Source organism: Bos indicus, chromosome X (genome assembly GCF_029378745.1).
Source record: "Bos indicus isolate NIAB-ARS_2022 breed Sahiwal x Tharparkar chromosome X, NIAB-ARS_B.indTharparkar_mat_pri_1.0, whole genome shotgun sequence".
NCBI classification, from domain to species: domain Eukaryota; kingdom Metazoa; phylum Chordata; class Mammalia; order Artiodactyla; family Bovidae; genus Bos; species Bos indicus.
This window is the reverse complement of record NC_091789.1, coordinates 87,613,186-87,631,366: the sequence shown is the minus strand read 5'-3', so window position 1 is coordinate 87,631,366 and position 18,181 is coordinate 87,613,186. Positions and strand designations below refer to the sequence as shown.

Sequence of the window (18,181 nt, the reverse complement as noted above, 5' to 3'; positions counted from 1 at the left end):
TAGTAACTCTCTGCTGAATGCTCGGTACAATGTGCCAGTGCTTTTTATCCCTGGTATTTTATTTAATGTTCTCAGTAGCTATTAGAGGTGGATTCTATTTTTGTCATTTTACAGAAAAGAATACTGAGTCATAGAGAGGTTAAACAACTTGCCCAAAGTTAGAGAATTAGCTAGTCAGACTGCTTAGTCAGAGAGCAAGTGACTGACCAGGATTTGAACTCAGACTTGTCACTCCACTAGATCAGAAGGGCAGAAAAAAGTTTGGGGACCTGGAGTTGGTTCCTTTGAATCTAAGCCTTTTGTTTATGTGGCATCTGAAGGCAAGTGCCATAATGCAATGGAAAGAGCACAGGACATGGAATTAAAAGATGGTAGTAATTTCAGTTGTGACACTTAATTCTGTGTGATTTGGTAAAGTCCCTTGGGCCATTTCCAGTATGTCTATACTGTAGCTTTTAAAAAATACTGATTTGGAGAGTCTTACCACAGATCAATTAAATCGGCCTCTGGGGGTGGGGCTCCCAGGGATTGGTAGTTTTACAAAGCTTCCTAGTTGATTCTAATGTGCGTCCACGGGTGAAAATCCCTGAGCTAGCTGATTTGTGCCAGTGCTTCCCAAACTCTAATGTGCATGCAGATCACTCAAGGACTTACTTAAATGTAGATTCTGTTTCAGAAAGTCTGGGATTCTGCCTTTCTAACAAGTTCCAAGGTGAAGCCGATGCCGCTAGTCCAATGATCACACTTTGAATAGCAGGAAGCTAGAGGGCTCTAAGGGCTTCCCTGGTAGCTCAGCTGGTAAAGAATCTGCCTGCAATGCAGGAGACCATGGTTCGATTCCTGGGTCAGGAAGATCTTCTGGAAAAGGGCTAGGCTACCCACTCCAGTATTCTTGGGCTTCCCAATTCTTGGGCTCCCAATGTGGGAGACCTGGGTTCGATCCCAGGGTTGGGAAGATCGCCAGGAGGATAGCAACCCACTCTAGTATTCTTGCCTGGAGAATCCCCATGTACAGAGGAGCCTGGTGGGCTACAGTCCATGGGATCGCAAAGAGTAGGATGAGACTGAACGACTAAGCACAGCACAGCACAGAGGGCTCTATGTATGAATGAAAAGCCTTGGCACCCACCTGAGTGAGCTGGTTCCCTTCCCACCAACCCTGGCCAGGGCTACTGCCAAGCACTAGGGTAGTGGGCAGCCTTCCCCTCTCCCACGGCCCCTTGTGACTCAGGTGAAATGTGCAGATGTGTAAGATCAGGACTTCATTTCTGCCGTCTTCCATCTCCTCCAGGCTCAGGAAGGGCATCTGGATGTGTCTCCCTCTGCTGCCTCCTCCTTGTTCTGCCTCTAAGCCATGAGTGACCAGAGGCTACAGTGGTCTTCGAGTGTGTGTTCCTGACATGCAGACCTGATCCTGAAGGGTGGTCCCCCTGCCTCGGGTGGCCTTTTCCCGGGGGGCTGGTAGGAGCAAAAGACAGGGAAGTGGCTGTGGCAGCTGGCTCAGCTGTCCTACCAGCAAAACCATGTCCGTCAAATGCGGCCTGGGCTGGAGTGAAGTTCCTTAGGGCTGTTCTCACTATGTCCCCGGATCACCACTGACCTAGAGATCCAGATCCTTTTCTGGTCTAGCATTGCCCCCTGCCAGAGGGGCTGAGGTACTGCTAGCTGGGCTCTGTGGGAGCAAACACTTTCCAGTACCTCTCAGAGGTCCTCATGATTCCTAAATCTCTGTCATAGGTTAGAAGGTTATAGTGACGTAAAACACGTGTGCACACAGATGCAGGTGTGGGTACAGACTGAGGTGGCTGAGGGGGAGTGTATCCGGGTGCATGGTCCCACACTGATCTATGTGGATCACGGACATGAGCAAACTTGGCTACAGTTACTTGCAGAGACAGATACTGGGACAGCAGCAACCAATGCACACGCTCTCAGAAATGCAGAGTGTTCATTCCCACCCCTGCCCTTGGCCCATTAAGCCCTTAGGGGCTCCAGAGGCTTCAGAGGCTTTTCTTCTCTGCAACAACTCCTCATTAGTGACCCTTGGTCAGGCTATCTTTTTCCGACCAACTTCCACCTTCCCACATTCTTCCTTCCCTTGTCTACCCACCTAGGATCTCTGAAATACATTTGTGTCCTTTACTTATGATTCCTGGCTGCCAGAATCTCATCTTGGATTTCCCTGTGGGAGACCACTGGGGAGAGAGCTCTTCCTGTCTTGGAAAATCCCCACCAGTCTCCTTGGAGGCTCCTGGTTATAGTCTGTAAGGAAGTGGAAGAAATGTGGGGGCAGGAATCCATGGGCAGAGCAGCTCTGCAGAGGCGGCAGCCTCTCTGTGGCCCCAACATCAATGACAGCTCCCATGGTCCCAGCCCCACTGCTCCCTGGCACCATGGGTGGGGAATTGGGCAGTCCCAGGGTTCTGCTGCAGATATTCAGCCTGCCATGGCCAGGAGCGCCTCCACTGTGGCTTTAGTCCACCTGCAAGTCTCCACTGAGGCTATCAGGGGTACCTTACCCTGTGCCAGGCACTCCCAGGGCAGAGTTGGGAGGCTAACCCAGCCATTGCCCTCCAAGACTCCCATAAGCCAGCACTGTCAGCTGGACAGTCAGCATTGGGTTGTGCCACAAAGAGGCCAAGCCATGGGGGAGGGCTGGAGCAGTCCGGGGAAGCCCCATGAGGATGGAGGCATCCTCACCTGGACCTTGGTGATGGGGGAGAAGAGCTGCTTTGTTAGAAGGGGTCGGAACCTTGAGCGGGGATCACACTGAGCTTGAACTCTGGCCTCTGCACTACTGCCTTATGGTGTGAGACTTACAGATGAGCCCTTCCTTTCTGAACCTATTTGGATATGTGTAAAATAAGCATATTAAAATCCGCACAGCTTATGGTGTCTGTTAAATGAGATTTGTTATCAGAATGCTGGGGAATACTAGGTATGATGATGGAAAACAGAATAACGCTGTTGAACATTTTGTATCCCTAGCTGGACCTGGGCTGTGGAAGGGGGTGCCCCCCCAGTGGTGGGGGAAGGAGTGGATGAAGACACAGTGGTGGTTTCTTCCCCTGGCAGTATTCCTTGACCCCAGATGTTCCTTAGAGTTGTTGCTGGTGGTGGTCCTGTTCTTGGGCAGAGAATACGGTGTGAGAGAGGTGTCCCACCACATCCAGGGAGTAGGGTTTGGGGAGCAGAAAGGAAATCCTAGCTGTGACATGGAGGGAATGCGATAGCTCCTTTGTGCTTCTCTTGTCATTTCCAGGTCACCAGAGCTATAGGTGCTTCCCTGCTGGAGGTTCAAGTGTGCATATCCAGGGTGGCTTGCCGCCAGCACCTGCTAACCTTCTTCCTCTGCCTGTCTCTCTTCCTCTCATCTGTTTTAGAAGCTGAGGCCAAAAAAGCATGCAGGTGGCTCCGAGCAACAGGCTTCCCTAAGTATGCTCAGCTTTTTGAAGGTAAGGTCACTCAGTGGTTCCCCCTGCCCCACCCCAGAGTTGCCTTATCCCTCCATTTTTCAGTTGGAACATGGGGCCCGTAAGATTTTTTTTCTCCCACCACACAAGAAGCTGTTTATCCTGGCCTGCTCCCATCGTTACAACCTCTGTCCTGTCTTTTCTCCTGCCTTCTCATCAGCTCTCACAAGTTCTGGGGTCTCCCATATGTTAAAGCACCTTGTCTCAGGCAGGGCTGCTGTGCTGCACAGCTCCCAGGGAAGGTATTTATGTAGACGTAACATGGAGGGTGCACTCGGGTAGCCCTGCTTTCACCTCCCCTCTCAACGGCCTTATTTCTCTGCTTTCCTTCATTTTTCTGTTTTTCTCTAGAGTTGTTCATACTTGCTGTTTCCATTCTTCCCACATCCCCACTTGTATCTTGGCTTCATCCCCACCTCACTAACAAAACAGTCCTTGTCAAGTTCACCAGGGACCTACATGTGGTCAAATTCAGCGGTCACTTCTCAGACCTGACTTAATCTCGCAGTAGCATTCAGTGCAGTTGGCCATTCCAGCTCCTGGACTACCCTCTTCTCCCGGCTTTCTGGCAGCCACTCTCAGTCTCCTTCACCGGCTCAGCTTCCTCTAACTGTTCTCATTGTTAGAGTGTCCCAGGGCTCTGTCCTAGCCCTTCTTCTCTGTGGACATTTATCTCTGAGGAGATCCTTTTCTGAGCACCATGTATATTCTGATGACTCCCCAATGTCTCTCTGTCCAGCCCTTAGGCCCAAACTCCAGATTCATCGCTTCAACTCTCAGTTCAGTATCTTTGCTCAGCTGTCTGACAGCTGTCTAAGATGTTACCACCTGATGGCGCCACCACCACCTAAGCCCCACATCCCGACATCATCCTCTGGTTCTCTTTTCCTTTGTGCCTGTATCTAACCCTTCAGCAAGACCCTGCTCCCTCCAGACTATATCTTGAATCTATCCACTTCATATGGCCTTAACTGTCACATTAGTGTGATCTGTTCGCCCAGCCTAGTGCTACAGCCTCCTTTCTACACTCCGTCCTCTACTCTGATGTTCAGCAGCTAGAGTGACCCAGGGAGTGCAGGCCTGACCACAGTATACCCCACTCCACTCTGTCACTCACTCCTCCGTGGGCTTCATGGCACACCCAAAATGAAGTGAGCGGCAACGCTTTGTTCTAGCCGACAAAACTGCATCGCCCAGCTTCCACGTGCTTCTCTCCACTTTGCTCACTACTCTCTGGGCTTCTTCCTACCACCTGCTCACACCAGACTCTCGCCCTCCTTGGAGCCTTAGTTTTGGTCCTGCTGGAGACTTTCTCCCAGACTCCTGGCCCAGTTGACCCCTTCTTGCTCTTCAGGGCTCAGCCTTAGTAAGGCCTCTCTTTACCCTGTCACCCTGGCTCATGTCTTTGCTAGCATTTGTAACAGCGTACTTTGTTTCTCTCGCATACTGTTCACCATCTGTTGCCCCTGTGAGAGCGCAAACTCCATGAAAGCTTGGATCATTTTTGTCTCATTCGCTGTTGTGTCCCCAGTGTCTAGCAGAAAGTTGGTGCTCAATTAACATTAGTAAATGAGTTCATGGGCTTGTTTTACCAGTAGGCAGAGAGGTGTGAGATTTTGCAGGTATTCTCTCCTCTTCCTCCGCTCCTTCCTCTCCCCCTTTCCCTTCTCAAACCCCAGGGAGCAGGTGCTCTTGCTCTGAGCAGAAGGGAAAGGGAGCTATTGTTTGACTGCACAGTGTCCTTGTTCTTTCCCTGGTCCCCCTGGTTCACCTTGGGCCAGAGAGGAGGTTCCCCGTCTTGAGCAGCCTCCCACATGAACCTGCCTCACTGACTGATGGGTCCTCTTGTCCAGCTTGACCTTTCTGTCTTCTCCTTGATCTTCCCCCTGTGGCCAACCGTGAGCTCCCTGGGTCCCTCCTTCACTGCAGCCTTTCTCCTCCTCCTCAGCTCTCGCCTGCCTGGCTCCCTTCTGCCTGCTCCCCCTTCTTCTCACTGCAGGGTCCCTGGCACTGAGTTTCTAACCTGCTGCTCTAGACTCATCTCTGCTTTTCTCTGCCATACAGAAGGTTTGTTTCCTGTGGATATTGGCTCTGTGAAGAAGGACCACAGTTTTTTGGACGAGGACTCTTTGGGGGCCCTGTGCAGGTAGGGGGGCTAAGGGCTAGGCCTGGGAGGTCATGGGCCTGGCTTGGGGCTTCCTCGTGGGAAAAAAAAGCCATCCTTGCCCCCCTGACAGAGTAACCTGCCTATTAACAAAGCTTATCTGCTGCTCTCATGCTCTTCACTCTTCACTCTGTCTCTGTGCCTGTGATATCCTCACTGCCCACCCCCAGGCACTAGAAAGCCAAGGTCTTTGGCCTTTTATTTCCCTTCAGTTAGAGCCTCCAAACATTCCTCTAATTTGTCCCCCTCTACTTTTTGAGGCCAAACCACGACTTCTTGGATCCATCCTTCTAACTGGCCTTCCTATCTTCCATCTCTGCATTCCCATCCTTGCTCTGATACAACTCCACAAGAGCCACCAGAGTCAGCTTCCCAGTGAGTGCTCCTCTGCTTGAAATATGTTGCCGTCTGCAGAAAGAAGTCTAAAGCTTTTTTAGCATGACACCTGAGGCCTTTTGCAACATGGCTCTGCCCAACCTTATCAGCCTCAGTCTACCCCTCACACATGCACTGGTCTGTTTATTGACCATTTCCCTCTCTACCTTGTCACAGGCTTTGGTTGAAGACTGGGATAGGAGTCTCTGTCTCTCTGTCGATCCAAATCCCATTTCTGTTCTCCAGCAAGACTTCTCTCTGACTGCACCCCCTGCCTTCAGGGAAGTTGCTCGTCCCACCCTCTGTGTGCCCTCTATGCCTTCTGTCTGCTCTGTTCTTGAATGTGTCCCATCTCTGTAGTGGTTGTTTTTATTTTTTGTCTCACATCTGTAAGTTCCTAGAGGACAAGAGCCCATAATTTCTACAGCATCATGTCTAGCACTGAAACCTTCATGAACACAGGGACTTGGGAGATGTTTTGATGTCTTGAGCATGTGAAGCAGTGGACGGCATCTTCCTAGCGTCCTAGGCTAGTCCCTGCAGGCTCGGTGGCTTGTGACCCTTGGGTGAACCCTGCTTTGTGTTACTTGCAGGAGGCTGATGACCTTGAACAGTTGTGCCTCGATGAAACTGGAGGTTCATTTTCAATGCAAGCAGGTGAGTTAGGGCAAGGATAGGGTCTGTGGTCTTGTGGCACCATGGCTAACCCAGGACGAACACAAACAACTTATGAAAATAGTCCAGTGTCCTAGGAGGCTGGGCTGTCCAGGGTGGTGCCTTGCTCCAGCCTGGGAGTAGGATGTACGTTTATGAGGCTGCTGGGTTTCGGCTAGCCTGGTCTCAAAGTTGGGGTATGAGAAAAAGTACCCTGACTCATAGCATCACTCAGCCTTATCAGCCCACCACTCCCTCCTGGATTTTCTAATAACTTGACCTAGTGATGGACATCCCTCAGGGAAGTCCATCTGCCTACATGCCTTCTCTGTGATGGCAAAAATTCCTTCACTGGGGGCAGAGACAGAATAATGTGATGGAAAATCATGGCCTATATGATCTTAGAAGATCTTAGAAGTCAGGATGTCCAATCTCACTTCACGAAGTCTTACACTAAGCCTCATTTTCTCCAGCTCTACAATGAATTGAGAGCAGCATTAATACCCTCCAAAAACCTTTCTGACTCTGCTAGTCTGGGATTGTAGGAACTAAGATGGCTCTGAGTCTGCATGTAGCCCTGGAAGGTGGGGAAATGAACCTACCCTTCCCTGGGGTCAGGCTTTATGGATTTTTCTCTGGAGCTTTTTCCACCAGAGGCCTGCCGTAAACAAGTCACCAGGGAAACAGGAGAGCTTGGGCTCCTAGCCCCAGCTCTGCACTGACTTTTCAGTGACTTTGGACAAAGTTCTTCCCCTCTCTGTTCCTCAGCGTCCCCACTTTGCAAAGTAGAAAACTAGAAAATGTAAAATATCCTTTCTAGCTCTGGCATTCTGGGATTCTTATCTAAGACTATAGCCTCAAGACTTGCTGGGAGGCTGCTGAGGACAGGATGTCAGGGATGCTTGGATTCCAGCCCTGCTGTGTCATTCACTTGAAAGTGAAATTGTTAGTCCCTCAGTCACGTCTGACTCTTTGGAACCCCATGGACTATAGCCCTTCAGGCTCCTCTGTCCATGGAATTCTCCTGGCAAGAATACTGAAGTGGGTTGCCATGACCTTGGGCAAGCAGCTTCTCATTTGTTTAGGTTTCCCTGTCTGTAAAAATGGGTAGGGATTTCATTGACCAGATGACCACTACCCTCCATCCAGGCTTTCTCCATGACTCCTGGCTTCTTCCGGCACTCCCAGAGTGCCGAGGAGTGCCTTCTACTCTGAGGATGTGTTCTCAGTCAGAGAGCAGGGCCCTTTGCCCCCAAGTCCCCAAAGAGTTTGGAGGCAGAGAGTGGAGCCCAAGAAAGGGCTTGTGGACTGGCTACCCGTGACCCTACCCTGTGATGCTCTTCTCAGAATGAAGACTCAGAGGAGGAAGAGCACTGTACCATCAGCAACCACTGGACCTTTGAGCGAGAAAATAAGCAGTGGTCTCGCATGGGTTCCTCTGACTTGTTGGCCCCAGCAAGCCCTGACCTGCCAGTGACCTCTAGCTGTGAGGGCGTCCTCACTGAGCTTAGTGCCACCTCCCTGCCTGCCATCACTGTGAGCCTACCACCTGAGCCAGCGGATCTGCCCTTGCTAGGCCATTCTTCCAGCCCAAGTCACTGGCCCTTCTTCAGCCCCACTCGGGGCCAGGAGGGCCCCCGGGACAAAACCAAGAAGCACCGTTCCCAGAGCTTCCTCAAGCACCTTGAGTCTCTCAGACGGAAGGAAAAGGGTGGAGGCCGGCAAGCAGATCTGGAGCACAGCTCAGTCACCTCAGAAAAGGTTGCCAAAGCCTTCTCTTTCCGAAGTCGCCATGGCTTCCTCTATCGGGCCAAGAACCAGGCGGCCACATCAGCCAGTGGCAGTGGCGCTGAGACTCAGAGGGCCTGGGAGGCCTGGCCTGTGGCCATGTTCCAGCATCCTCCGCGGGCACACCAGGGTGATTGCCTGGTGCATGTGCCCAGAGACCACAAACCAGGCACATTCCCTCGCTCCTTGTCCATTGAGAGCCTGTGCCCAGAGGATGGACACCGCCTGGCAGATTGGCAGCCGGGTAGGCACTGGGGCCATGAAGGGCGCCGGGGCTCCTGTGGCTCCATAGGTAGCCACACCAGCATCTATGACAACATGCCAGAGCTGTATCCAGCTGAGCCTGTACTGGCTGGGGCCGAGGCTGAAGAGGAGGAGGAGGAAGGTGGGGACAGCTACACTCACCTGGATGACATCCTCCAGCACGTGTGGGGGTTGCAGCAGCGGGTAGAGCTCTGGTCTCAGGCCATGTGCCCAGACCTGGGGCCTGGAGATAAGGAAGAAGAGGAGGAGGAGGAAGTAGAGGAGGAGGCCACTTCAACAGTAGAAATAGCCACCGATGGAGTGGAAGGCCAGACCGGTGAGGCTCAGACCCAGGGAGAGGCTCCAGCCCTCAGGGAGTCCCTAGCCCTGGGCCAGGTGGATGTGCAACTTGGAGTCCTGGCTCAGCCTCAGACCCCTGCCAAGGCTAAGTTCCTGGCACAGTCAGAGACTGGGGCCCCAGGCTTTGCCCAGGATCATGAGGAGGAGACACATTCAGTGGGAGAACCAACCTCTTCCTCCAGCCTGTCTGTGGAAGAAGAACACATTTCCGACACTGTGGCCTCCTCCAGTGAGCTGGATAGTAGCAGGAACTCCATGAACGAGGCTGAGGCTACAGGGTCCCCAACTGGACTCCAGACATCAGTATCCCGTGAGCGACGAGATTCAGGTGTCGGGGCCTCACTTACCAGACCCTGCAGGTGGGAGTTCAGGGTAAGGGTGGGGCAAGGATTCTGTTGTCTCTCTTTCTCCCTTCTCCCTTTCCCTCCCCCTCCTCTCATCTCTTCCCTTACCCCTTTTCTCCCCTCCCTTCCTTATCCGCCCTCCATGTCCCCCTTTCCCACTTCCAGTTTTTTAGTCACAAGGCACAGGGGAAAGTTCTTAGGGGCTGAGTGATTGCCTGCCTGCAGCCAGTCCCAGAAGAGAAAAAGAAAGTACGGGACTCGGGAATCTAGAATGTAAGCTTTAGGACCTGCCTCTGCTACGGCCTGTGCAAACTGTAGCTCCTTTTGGGTTTTAGGTAGCCCATGTGTAAATCAAGGGCATTGCAGGAGATGGTCTCTGATCCCCAGCTTCACTATTCTGGGTTTTTCAGAGAAGCCCCTCCCCTGCAGTCTTGAATGGAAGAGGGGCTCATACTGCTTGCTGGCACTAGATGGGCCCGATCTCTGTACCACCCTCCCTGACAACATCTTGGCCTCTGTGCAGCCCTGGAAATCAAGACTAAGCTTCCTCCACCCTGGAGCCCCGCAGCAGTGCTGACAGTGGTCCCATCTCTTTGTATATATTTTCTTTGGCGGGGGGAGGAAAAGGACCAGAAGAACACAACTTTTCCTAAGGTTTGCTGAAACCTGCTCCTCCAGCCTTCTCTACCCCCTCGCCTCTCACTAGGAAGCTCCGTTGGCACAGCTTTCAGAACTCTCACCGGCCCAGCCTCAACTCAGAGTCATTGGAGATCAACCGGCAGTTTGCCAGCCAGATACACCTCCTGCACAAGGGCTCACTGCTGCGGCTCACCACTTTCATGGAGAAGTACACCATCCCCCACAAACAGGGCTGGGTCTGGTGAGTCCTCCTGGGCCAGAGTGGGCACTGAGCTGCTTATCCAGGTCTTAGATCCCTCCCTGCCCCACTCCAGGGTCCTGGGAGGGTCATCCTCAGAAAGTGGGTCAGGCAGGCGGAGCCCTTATGTCAGTGGACTGGTGGGATGTGCTGGGGAACTGGAGAGGCCAGCATGACTCCAGGTGCCTTATTTTTTTTTTTTTTTATCTCAGTTTTATTTATTTATTTACTTTACAATATTGTATTGGTTTTGCCATACATTGACATGAATCCACCATGGGTGTACATGTGTTCCCCATCCTGAACCCCCCTCCCATGTCCCTCCCCACCCCATCCCTCTGGGTCATTCCAGTGCACCAGCCCTGAGCACCCTGTATGGCACCCTGTATCATGTGTCGAACCTGGACTGGCGATTCGTTTCACATGTGGTAATTGACGTATTTCAATGCCATTCTCCCATATCATCCCACCCTCGCCCTCTCCCACAGAGTCCAAAAGACTGTTCTATACATCTGTGTCTCTTTTGCTGTCTCATATACAGGGTTATCATTGCCATCTTTCTAAATTCCATATATATGTGTTAGTATACTGTATTGGTGTTTTTCTTTCTGGCTTACTTCACTCTCCAGTTTCATCCACCTCATTAGAACTGATTCAAATGAATTCTTTTTAATGGCTGAGTAATACTCCATTGTGTATATGTACCACAGCTTTCTTATCCATTCGTCTGCTGATGGACATCTAGGTTGCTTCCATATCCTGGCTATTATAAACAGTGCTGCAATGAACACTGGGGTACACGTGTCTCTTTCCCTTCTGGTTTCCTCGGTGTGTATGTCCAGCAGTGTGATTGCTGGATCATAAGGCAGTTCTATTTCCAGTTTTTTAAGGAATCTCCACACTGTTCTCCATAGTGGCTGTACTAGTTTGCATTCCCACCAACAGTGTAAGAGAGTTCCCTTTTCTCCACACCCTCTCCAGCATTTATTGCTTGTAGACTTTTGGATTGCAGCCATTCTGACTGGCGTGAAATGGTACCTCATTGTGGTTTTGATTTGCACTTCTCTGATAATGAGTGATGTTGAGCATCTTTTCATGTGCTTGTGAGCCATTCCGGGTGCCTTATGTATGTCTGTGGGAGATGCACATGGGATTTACATGAGTGTGTGCCATGGATGAGGAGGGGGTGAAGGGGGACCCCAGGCCCCCCAGCTATACCTCTTCTATCTCAATTTCCATGCTGCCACCAAGGAGATTGTCCTGAAATGCAGCTTTGGTGATCATTTTCCTGATAAAACCCTCCTGTGTCAAAGAATAAGATCCGGCTTCCTTCCCATCATGATCCTTTCACATTTCAACCCTGCCTCATCTGTCAGGGTCTTTATTCTACCATGCCCAAACAACACCACCATTCAGGCCAGCAGACCAGTCACCCTTCTCTGAATGTAGAATTTGGTTCCTGCCTCTTTACCTTTGACCATGCTCTTCTGTCTGCCTGGAATGTCTTTTTTCCCCATTTCTCCTGTGGGACAATGCCTACCTATCCCTCAAGAGCTGGCTGAATTTCTACCTTCCCTCTGAAGCCTTCCCTGACCTGCTAGGTATAGTTACCCTCCCTTGTGGGTCTTCCTTAAGTTCTTGGCTCACTTCTGGCCATGTGTATTGTCACTGCCTATCAATGCAGTCATCTCCTTGACCAGACTGAGAGCTCCCTGTGTTCCTCTGGGACTCCCTAGGACTTGGCCTAGAGTGGATGCTCAATGAATGTTGACTCTGGGCAGCTGGACCTGAGTTCCCAAGACTAGAGACAGTCTCCAAGCTGTGTCTGGGCCTACCCTGTCCCCATTCCTGATCTTTTATCTCTCCCTTGAATAGGTCAGTCCCCAAGTTCATGAAGAGGAACAAGACACCAAACTACCGGGGCCAGCAGGTATTTGGGGTGCCACCCCTCATTCATGTGCAGCGCACAGGCCAGCCACTGCCCCAGAGCATTCAGCAAGCCATGCGCTACCTGCGTAGCCAGTGCCTGGACCAGGTGAGGCCTTCCAGGGAGCATGAGGAGAGATGGCAATGGGAAAGAAGTCCAAGGCTGAGGGATCGGGGAGGGAAGCCACTCTGGCCTTCCTCCTGGGTCGGGCTGGCCCAACGGAGACTTTTCCTATATTCATGAAGGCCAAAGAAGGATGGACCCAAGCTCCCTTTCACCTGGCTCTGTGCCAGCTTTTTCTTGCCCAAGTGCAGTAGCCCCCATCTACCAGGAGCCTGCCTTAGCCTAGGACCTTGTTTTCCTACTCATCTCCCTTAAGGCCATCTCTTTCCTCGGACCCAAAGCTATACAAACTCATCTTTTTGGTTTTTCCACTTCTCTCCTACCCTGCCTAGCAGGAAGCTTGCCAGGCTTGGGGGTCTCCGGGGTGGCCTACACTCCTGATACCCAGTCTATGGCTGGCCTCACAGTCTCCTTCCCTCCCCTCCATGGGCCAGGTGGGCATCTTCCGCAAGTCTGGGGTGAAGTCCAGGATCCAGACCCTGCGTCAAATGAATGAGACCTCCCCTGACAACGTCTGCTATGAGGGTCAGTCAGCCTATGATGTGGCTGACTTACTGAAGCAGTATTTCCGGGACCTGCCCGAGCCCATCTTCACCAGCAAGCTTACTACCACTTTCCTGCAGATCTACCAGCGTGAGTCACCCACCTATCCCCGGTAACTTGCCAGGTTCTCAGCCTTCCTGAATCCTAGGGTTTGTGGAAGATAAACCTTGTGCAGGCAAGTATAGCCATGCCCATGAGCTCAGTGAAAGATTTTCTATGCCGAGTTGTAAGGTTGTTAAAGACCACATTGTATTCCCCCAAACCCATTATATGGAAGGATAGACTGAGGCCCTGAAGAAAGGCAGGGACTTCCACAAGGGTACACTTCACATTAGAGCCAGGCTTGATCTAGCACCCAGAGACCCCCCCAGAGTCCACCTTCCCCCTCACCAATTTCACATTGGGATTGCTGTGCCTTCTGCATTCCTGGAATGCAGAGGCTCTTGGGGAATAAGGAAACCCTTCTGTCATGCCTTCCTCACAGTCCTCCCCAAGGATCAGTGGTTGGCAGCCACACAAGCCGCCACCTTGCTGCTTCCCGATGAGAACCGAGAGGTACTACAGACCCTGCTCTATTTCCTAAGTGACATTGCCTCTGCTGAGGAGAACCAGATGACAGCCGGTAACTTGGCAGTGTGCCTGGCACCTTCTATTTTCCACCTCAACGTCTCCAAGAAGGATAACCCCTCACCCAGGTGAAACAGGGCAGGGCATGGCAGGGAGGGTTTGGGGCTCATTGGCTTTTTGGCCCTGGTTGGCTGGCACGGCAGTTCCCAGGCATCACCACAAGGGGTCAGTCTGACTCTTCAGGGGCCTGGGGCTGGTTGGACGCTGTGAAGCAGGGGCTTGGAAAGGGCAACAGACTGTTTTGTGTTCAGGACTGGCAAGCAGGCTTCTGGGGAGCTTGTCTTGTGCCCTTATGCCATCTTCTCTTCCTGGCCCTCTCTTCCTGGCCCTTCCCTCCAGGATCAAGAGCAAACGCAGCCTAGTTGGCCGGCCAGGCCCTAGGGACTTAAGTGAGAACATGGCTGCCACCCAGGGCTTATCACACATGATCAGTGACTGCAAGAAACTTTTCCAGGTGAGTCACTCTAGGCCATGTTGCCTACTTCCCAGACCCAGTAGAACCAACATACCTGACCTTTGCACCCTAAATCAGGGATAGGGCCGATCTTGACCACATATGCCTCAATCTCCTACTTTCAGCTCTTCCCCTGTAGTTTTTCATCTACCACCCTGCAGCATCCAGAGCTCTGCTCCCTTAAAATGAACCTGGCAGACCCCATAGGCTCTAGGACCGGAGGTTCCTGACCTTCTGCCACTCCCCCTGGCCCCCAACCCAGTCTGTGTATGCCCTCCCAGGTGCCCCAAGACATGGTGCTGCAACTGTGTGGCTCCTACAGTGCGGCCGAACTCAGCCCTCCAGGCCCAGCCCTGGCTGAACTGCGGCAGGCCCGGGCTGCTGGTGTAAGCCTGAGCCTCTATATGGAAGAGAGCATCCAGGAGCTGCTGCACAATGCTGCTGAGCGCTTCAAGGGCTGGATGAGCATGCCGGGGCCCCAGCACACGGAGCTGGCTTGCAAGAAGGTGAGGACCTTGCTGCCCAGGCTGGCCATGGGACCAAGAGGGGGCAGAGCACAGGCTGTGTGCAAGGATCCCCAAGGAAGGAGCTGCCCCGCCTCTCACTGTGCTTCTGCATGGAGAATGGAGAATGGCAGGCAGCAGAGCAAGCACCATAAGGAAGTGAGAAGCAAGCGAGACCAGGGCTCTGTCTTGGGGAGCACCTGCTGGCATTACCTTCCCGAAGGCTCCTTCCAGAAGGCCGCACTGACTAAAAGGTCACTACTTTTAGAGCCTCACTCCCATCCCTCCCTGCACCGCAGTCATGCTGAGCTCCTTACATTTCCACCTTTGTGCTTCTTACTGCTGCTGTTCTTCTGCCAGGACAGACCTGCCCCAAGCATTATATTTCCCCAGCCATTTCCAGCCCCAACTTGATATGTCCCCTCCTCTGTTCAAAGGCTCCAGTCATGCCCCAGGCTGGAGGTAACTTCTCTCTGTCCTTCTTGACATGAGCCATGTTCCTTCTCCAATTCTGATTATAAGTAAGGCCACAAGTCCGAGGTTTGCCATGGTCATAGTAAAAACCCCCTCACAGGATCAGGGTAAGAGGCTTGTACAGGGCCTGGCACATGCAAAAGGCACCAGGAGTGGCAGCTTTTGTTGCTTTGCACGTGCTCCACTTTCCATGGTAGGTGGAGGAGTTCATTGAGGATGACCATCATCATTGGTTCCAGAAATTCCAAGCACTGTGCCCATTGCTTGGTAGAGCCTAGTAGGCCTTGGAGAATATGTGTCCTGTCATCTTTTGTGCTCTTGAGCAGGCAGAGGAGCAGAAATCTGAAAAGGAGGAAGAGGACAGGAAACACAGGGCTGGTCTGTCTGGATCTGGCTGGAGTTAGCGGAGTAGCCCTGCAGCTTTCCCTTGTTGGGGGCTGGAGTGAGGGTAGGCCGTTGCCCAGGGGTGGAGTGGGAGTTCTCCAGGCCTGACAGCCGCCCCTGTCCCTCCTCTTGTTGCTCACAGGCACCAGACGGGCACCCGCTGCGCGTGTGGAAGGCATCCACAGAAGTGGCAGCCCCTCCAGCCGTGGTGCTACACCGTGTCCTGCGGGAGAGGGCCCTCTGGGATGAGGATCTCCTGCGGGCCCAGGTGTTGGAAGCCCTGATGCCGGGTGTGGAGCTGTACCACTATGTCACTGACAGCATGGCACCCCATCCCTGCCGTGACTTTGTGGTGCTCCGGTGAGGGGCATGAGCTGTCACTCTTGTGTGCTTGGGGGACTGGGGAGGTGGGGAGGAAACCAGTGCCAGGAAGCTGAATGTGTGCATCCCTTCCCCACAGGATGTGGCGCTCTGACCTGCCCCGTGGGGGTTGCCTCCTCGTGTCTCAGTCCCTGGATCCTGAGCAGCCTGTGCCGGAGTCGGGGGTGCGGGCTCTGATGCTCACGTCCCAGTACCTCATGGAACCCTGTGGCCTGGGCCGCTCCCGGCTCACTCACATCTGCCGTGCTGACCTCAGGTACAAAGCCCCCTCAGCCCTGGTGTCCCTTGCCCCTGCCCCGCCCCATGCCCCTGATCCCATGCCCCTGATCCTAGGAGGCAAGTCCTATCTTCCTTGTCCCTGGAAGGGGCTCAAAGGAAGAACCCACAACTCATGCCTTCCTGCTTCTACCTCCTCAGGGGCCGTTCTCCTGACTGGTACAACAAAGTCTTCGGACACCTGTGCGCCATGGAGGTGGCAAAGATCCGGGATTCCTTCCCGACCCTGCAGGCAGCTGGCCCTGAGACAAAGTTGTGAGCCTCAGCCTGATCCCAGAGTGCCACTGCTCAGGCCCCCTGGCACAAAGGCAGTGAGGGGGGGATGAGAGCAGAGAGCTCCCAGATGGATGCTGCTCCTAAGGGTAGAGGCAAGGCCATGCAGTCCCCTTTACTTCCTGAAGTTCCTCCATATGTACAAGGGAGGAAAAGAGAATTTCAGTGTCCGCTCTCCATTCCACCTCCACCCCTGAACTTGTGTTCTGCCCTTCTGAGAGAAAGGAGTCATTTTCAGAGCAGGAAGACAGCTACTGCCCTCTGGGTCCATGGGGCGACCAGTCAGTCTAAAGTCTTCTCAGCTCTCCTGCCTGTGGGTTGAGGAGGCAGAGAGCAGTGTGTGCTCCCAGCTCTCTGCTATTCCGAGAGGTTAAGTCATCCTGTTTGCTGCTAGGGTCCTTTTGAGGTTGGACAGGAGGTTCTGGTCTTGCCTTTGGGCCCAGCACTGATCCTGAACTGGCTTTTGCAGAGAAATTGAACTGGAGTGGACAGGCACAGGGGCAGAGCACAGCACAGCCCCAACCACCATGAGCTGTTTGATTTGTGTAAATAAGATGCTGATTTTTACGAGGCTGATTTAAGGAGGGGGCAACGATGGGTCCCAGTAGGTGACATGACGATTTGGGTTAGCTTGGGATGTGAGAGTGGGGAGAACCTTCCTTTATCAGATCTCAAGAGACCAATGAGCCAGTCTCCCCTGACTTGGGCCCCATACTTTATCTGCCACTCCCTGGGGTCCCATGTAGCCGTTGGCCATGCACTGCCATGTCTAGTGAGTAAACAGACACCGCACAGGCTGAATAAAAGCAGATGGTGGTGAGGAGACACTATCTGTGTTTGTATCACTTTTTCTGCTCTTCTTGCCTGTGGTAGCAGGCTGATATGACAGCCCCTCCCTCCAGCAGAGACCTGGCCCCTGGTTCAAGCAGCCAGCCCGTCAGATGGAAGGGCTTAGTGTCATCTCAGCCCACTGGGACTTGATCCAAACCTGATCTATCCCACCTACCAGTCATGTTGGTTCACATGCAAAGTCAAATGCCAAACGCCAACTGGTGCTTTGTTATTTTTGGCTGAATAAACTGTAGTGGGATGGGTTCCAGCCAACCAGTTGTAATGTTTAAACCTATCTATTTTATTTGTACCTATAAATACTGTACAGTCAGTATTGTATCAATATTAAAACTGTGTTATGTACATATAGATAAATATATATATATTATACAGTCACATCTATCTATATATACACACACACATATTCTATCATGAGTGTACCATAATCTGTGGGTGGGGGCAGAGGTCTAGCAAGCCTTGGGGGGCAGGGCACTTAAGATGAGACAGGGGAGGTGGAGAGCACAGTCCATGTGATACCCCCCAGTGCAACAATAAAGCATTCCTAGAGATGCACTCTACCTGTGTGGTTGTCTTTGCGGAGGTGATTGGCCAGGGACAAGGGACAAGTTACGATGCAAGTTCAGTTCAACTTCAGGCTCAGATGTTGTGAACATTAACACAGGACACCAGGGGAGGCCGCAGGAAAAATGGGGAAAGGCTTCAGTCTTTCTCTTTGGGAGTTTATTGGGGCTGGGGGGAGGTAGGATTCCAAGAAGTCAGGGCTTCAGTAGAAGCCACAAACCCTATTCCCTGACTTGACCAGGTCCCCTATCTGAGCAGCTCCTAAGCATGACCTTATGCATACTAATGATAGCCCTATGGAAGGATGCCTTTGGCTATGCTGTCCTTTCTTCCTCTGTTGCGCACAGCTCAAGCTGATGGATAAAGAGTTATGACCCAGTCTCAGGAAGCTTGGGGACCCTGTTCTACCCACAAGACATGTCTCAGTGCCTCAGGGCAGCCCCTGATTTGGCTCCAGTGACCAGCAAAGAGAGGCCTCCTCATATTGACTTCCTGTAGGAAGCACTTTTTTGGTCACATTGCTGT

The 18,181-nt window shown here is 52.4% G+C and overlaps 1 protein-coding gene across 3 annotated transcripts in view; it reads left to right on the top strand.

Annotated features, from left to right (window-relative positions):
• STARD8 (StAR related lipid transfer domain containing 8) overlaps positions 1-17,652 on the top strand; it is an 82,339-nt gene extending 64,687 nt beyond the window's left edge. For 2 of the 3 annotated variants that reach the window (XM_070784795.1, XM_070784796.1), the window contains 13 exons: positions 3,384-3,455; positions 5,538-5,619; positions 6,606-6,669; positions 8,014-9,416; positions 10,108-10,281; positions 12,154-12,313; positions 12,763-12,961; positions 13,356-13,566; positions 13,838-13,952; positions 14,234-14,458; positions 15,456-15,673; positions 15,774-15,950; positions 16,112-17,652. In XM_070784795.1, the coding sequence (XP_070640896.1) occupies positions 3,384-3,455; positions 5,538-5,619; positions 6,606-6,669; positions 8,014-9,416; positions 10,108-10,281; positions 12,154-12,313; positions 12,763-12,961; positions 13,356-13,566; positions 13,838-13,952; positions 14,234-14,458; positions 15,456-15,673; positions 15,774-15,950; positions 16,112-16,229 (3,218 nt within the window). In that variant the 3' untranslated portion in view covers positions 16,230-17,652. The remainder of the gene's footprint in view (positions 1-3,383; positions 3,456-5,537; positions 5,620-6,605; positions 6,670-8,013; positions 9,417-10,107; positions 10,282-12,153; positions 12,314-12,762; positions 12,962-13,355; positions 13,567-13,837; positions 13,953-14,233; positions 14,459-15,455; positions 15,674-15,773; positions 15,951-16,111) is intronic. The other variant, XM_070784797.1, reaches the window with a different exon arrangement.
• The last annotated feature ends 529 nt before the right edge of the window (positions 17,653-18,181 follow it).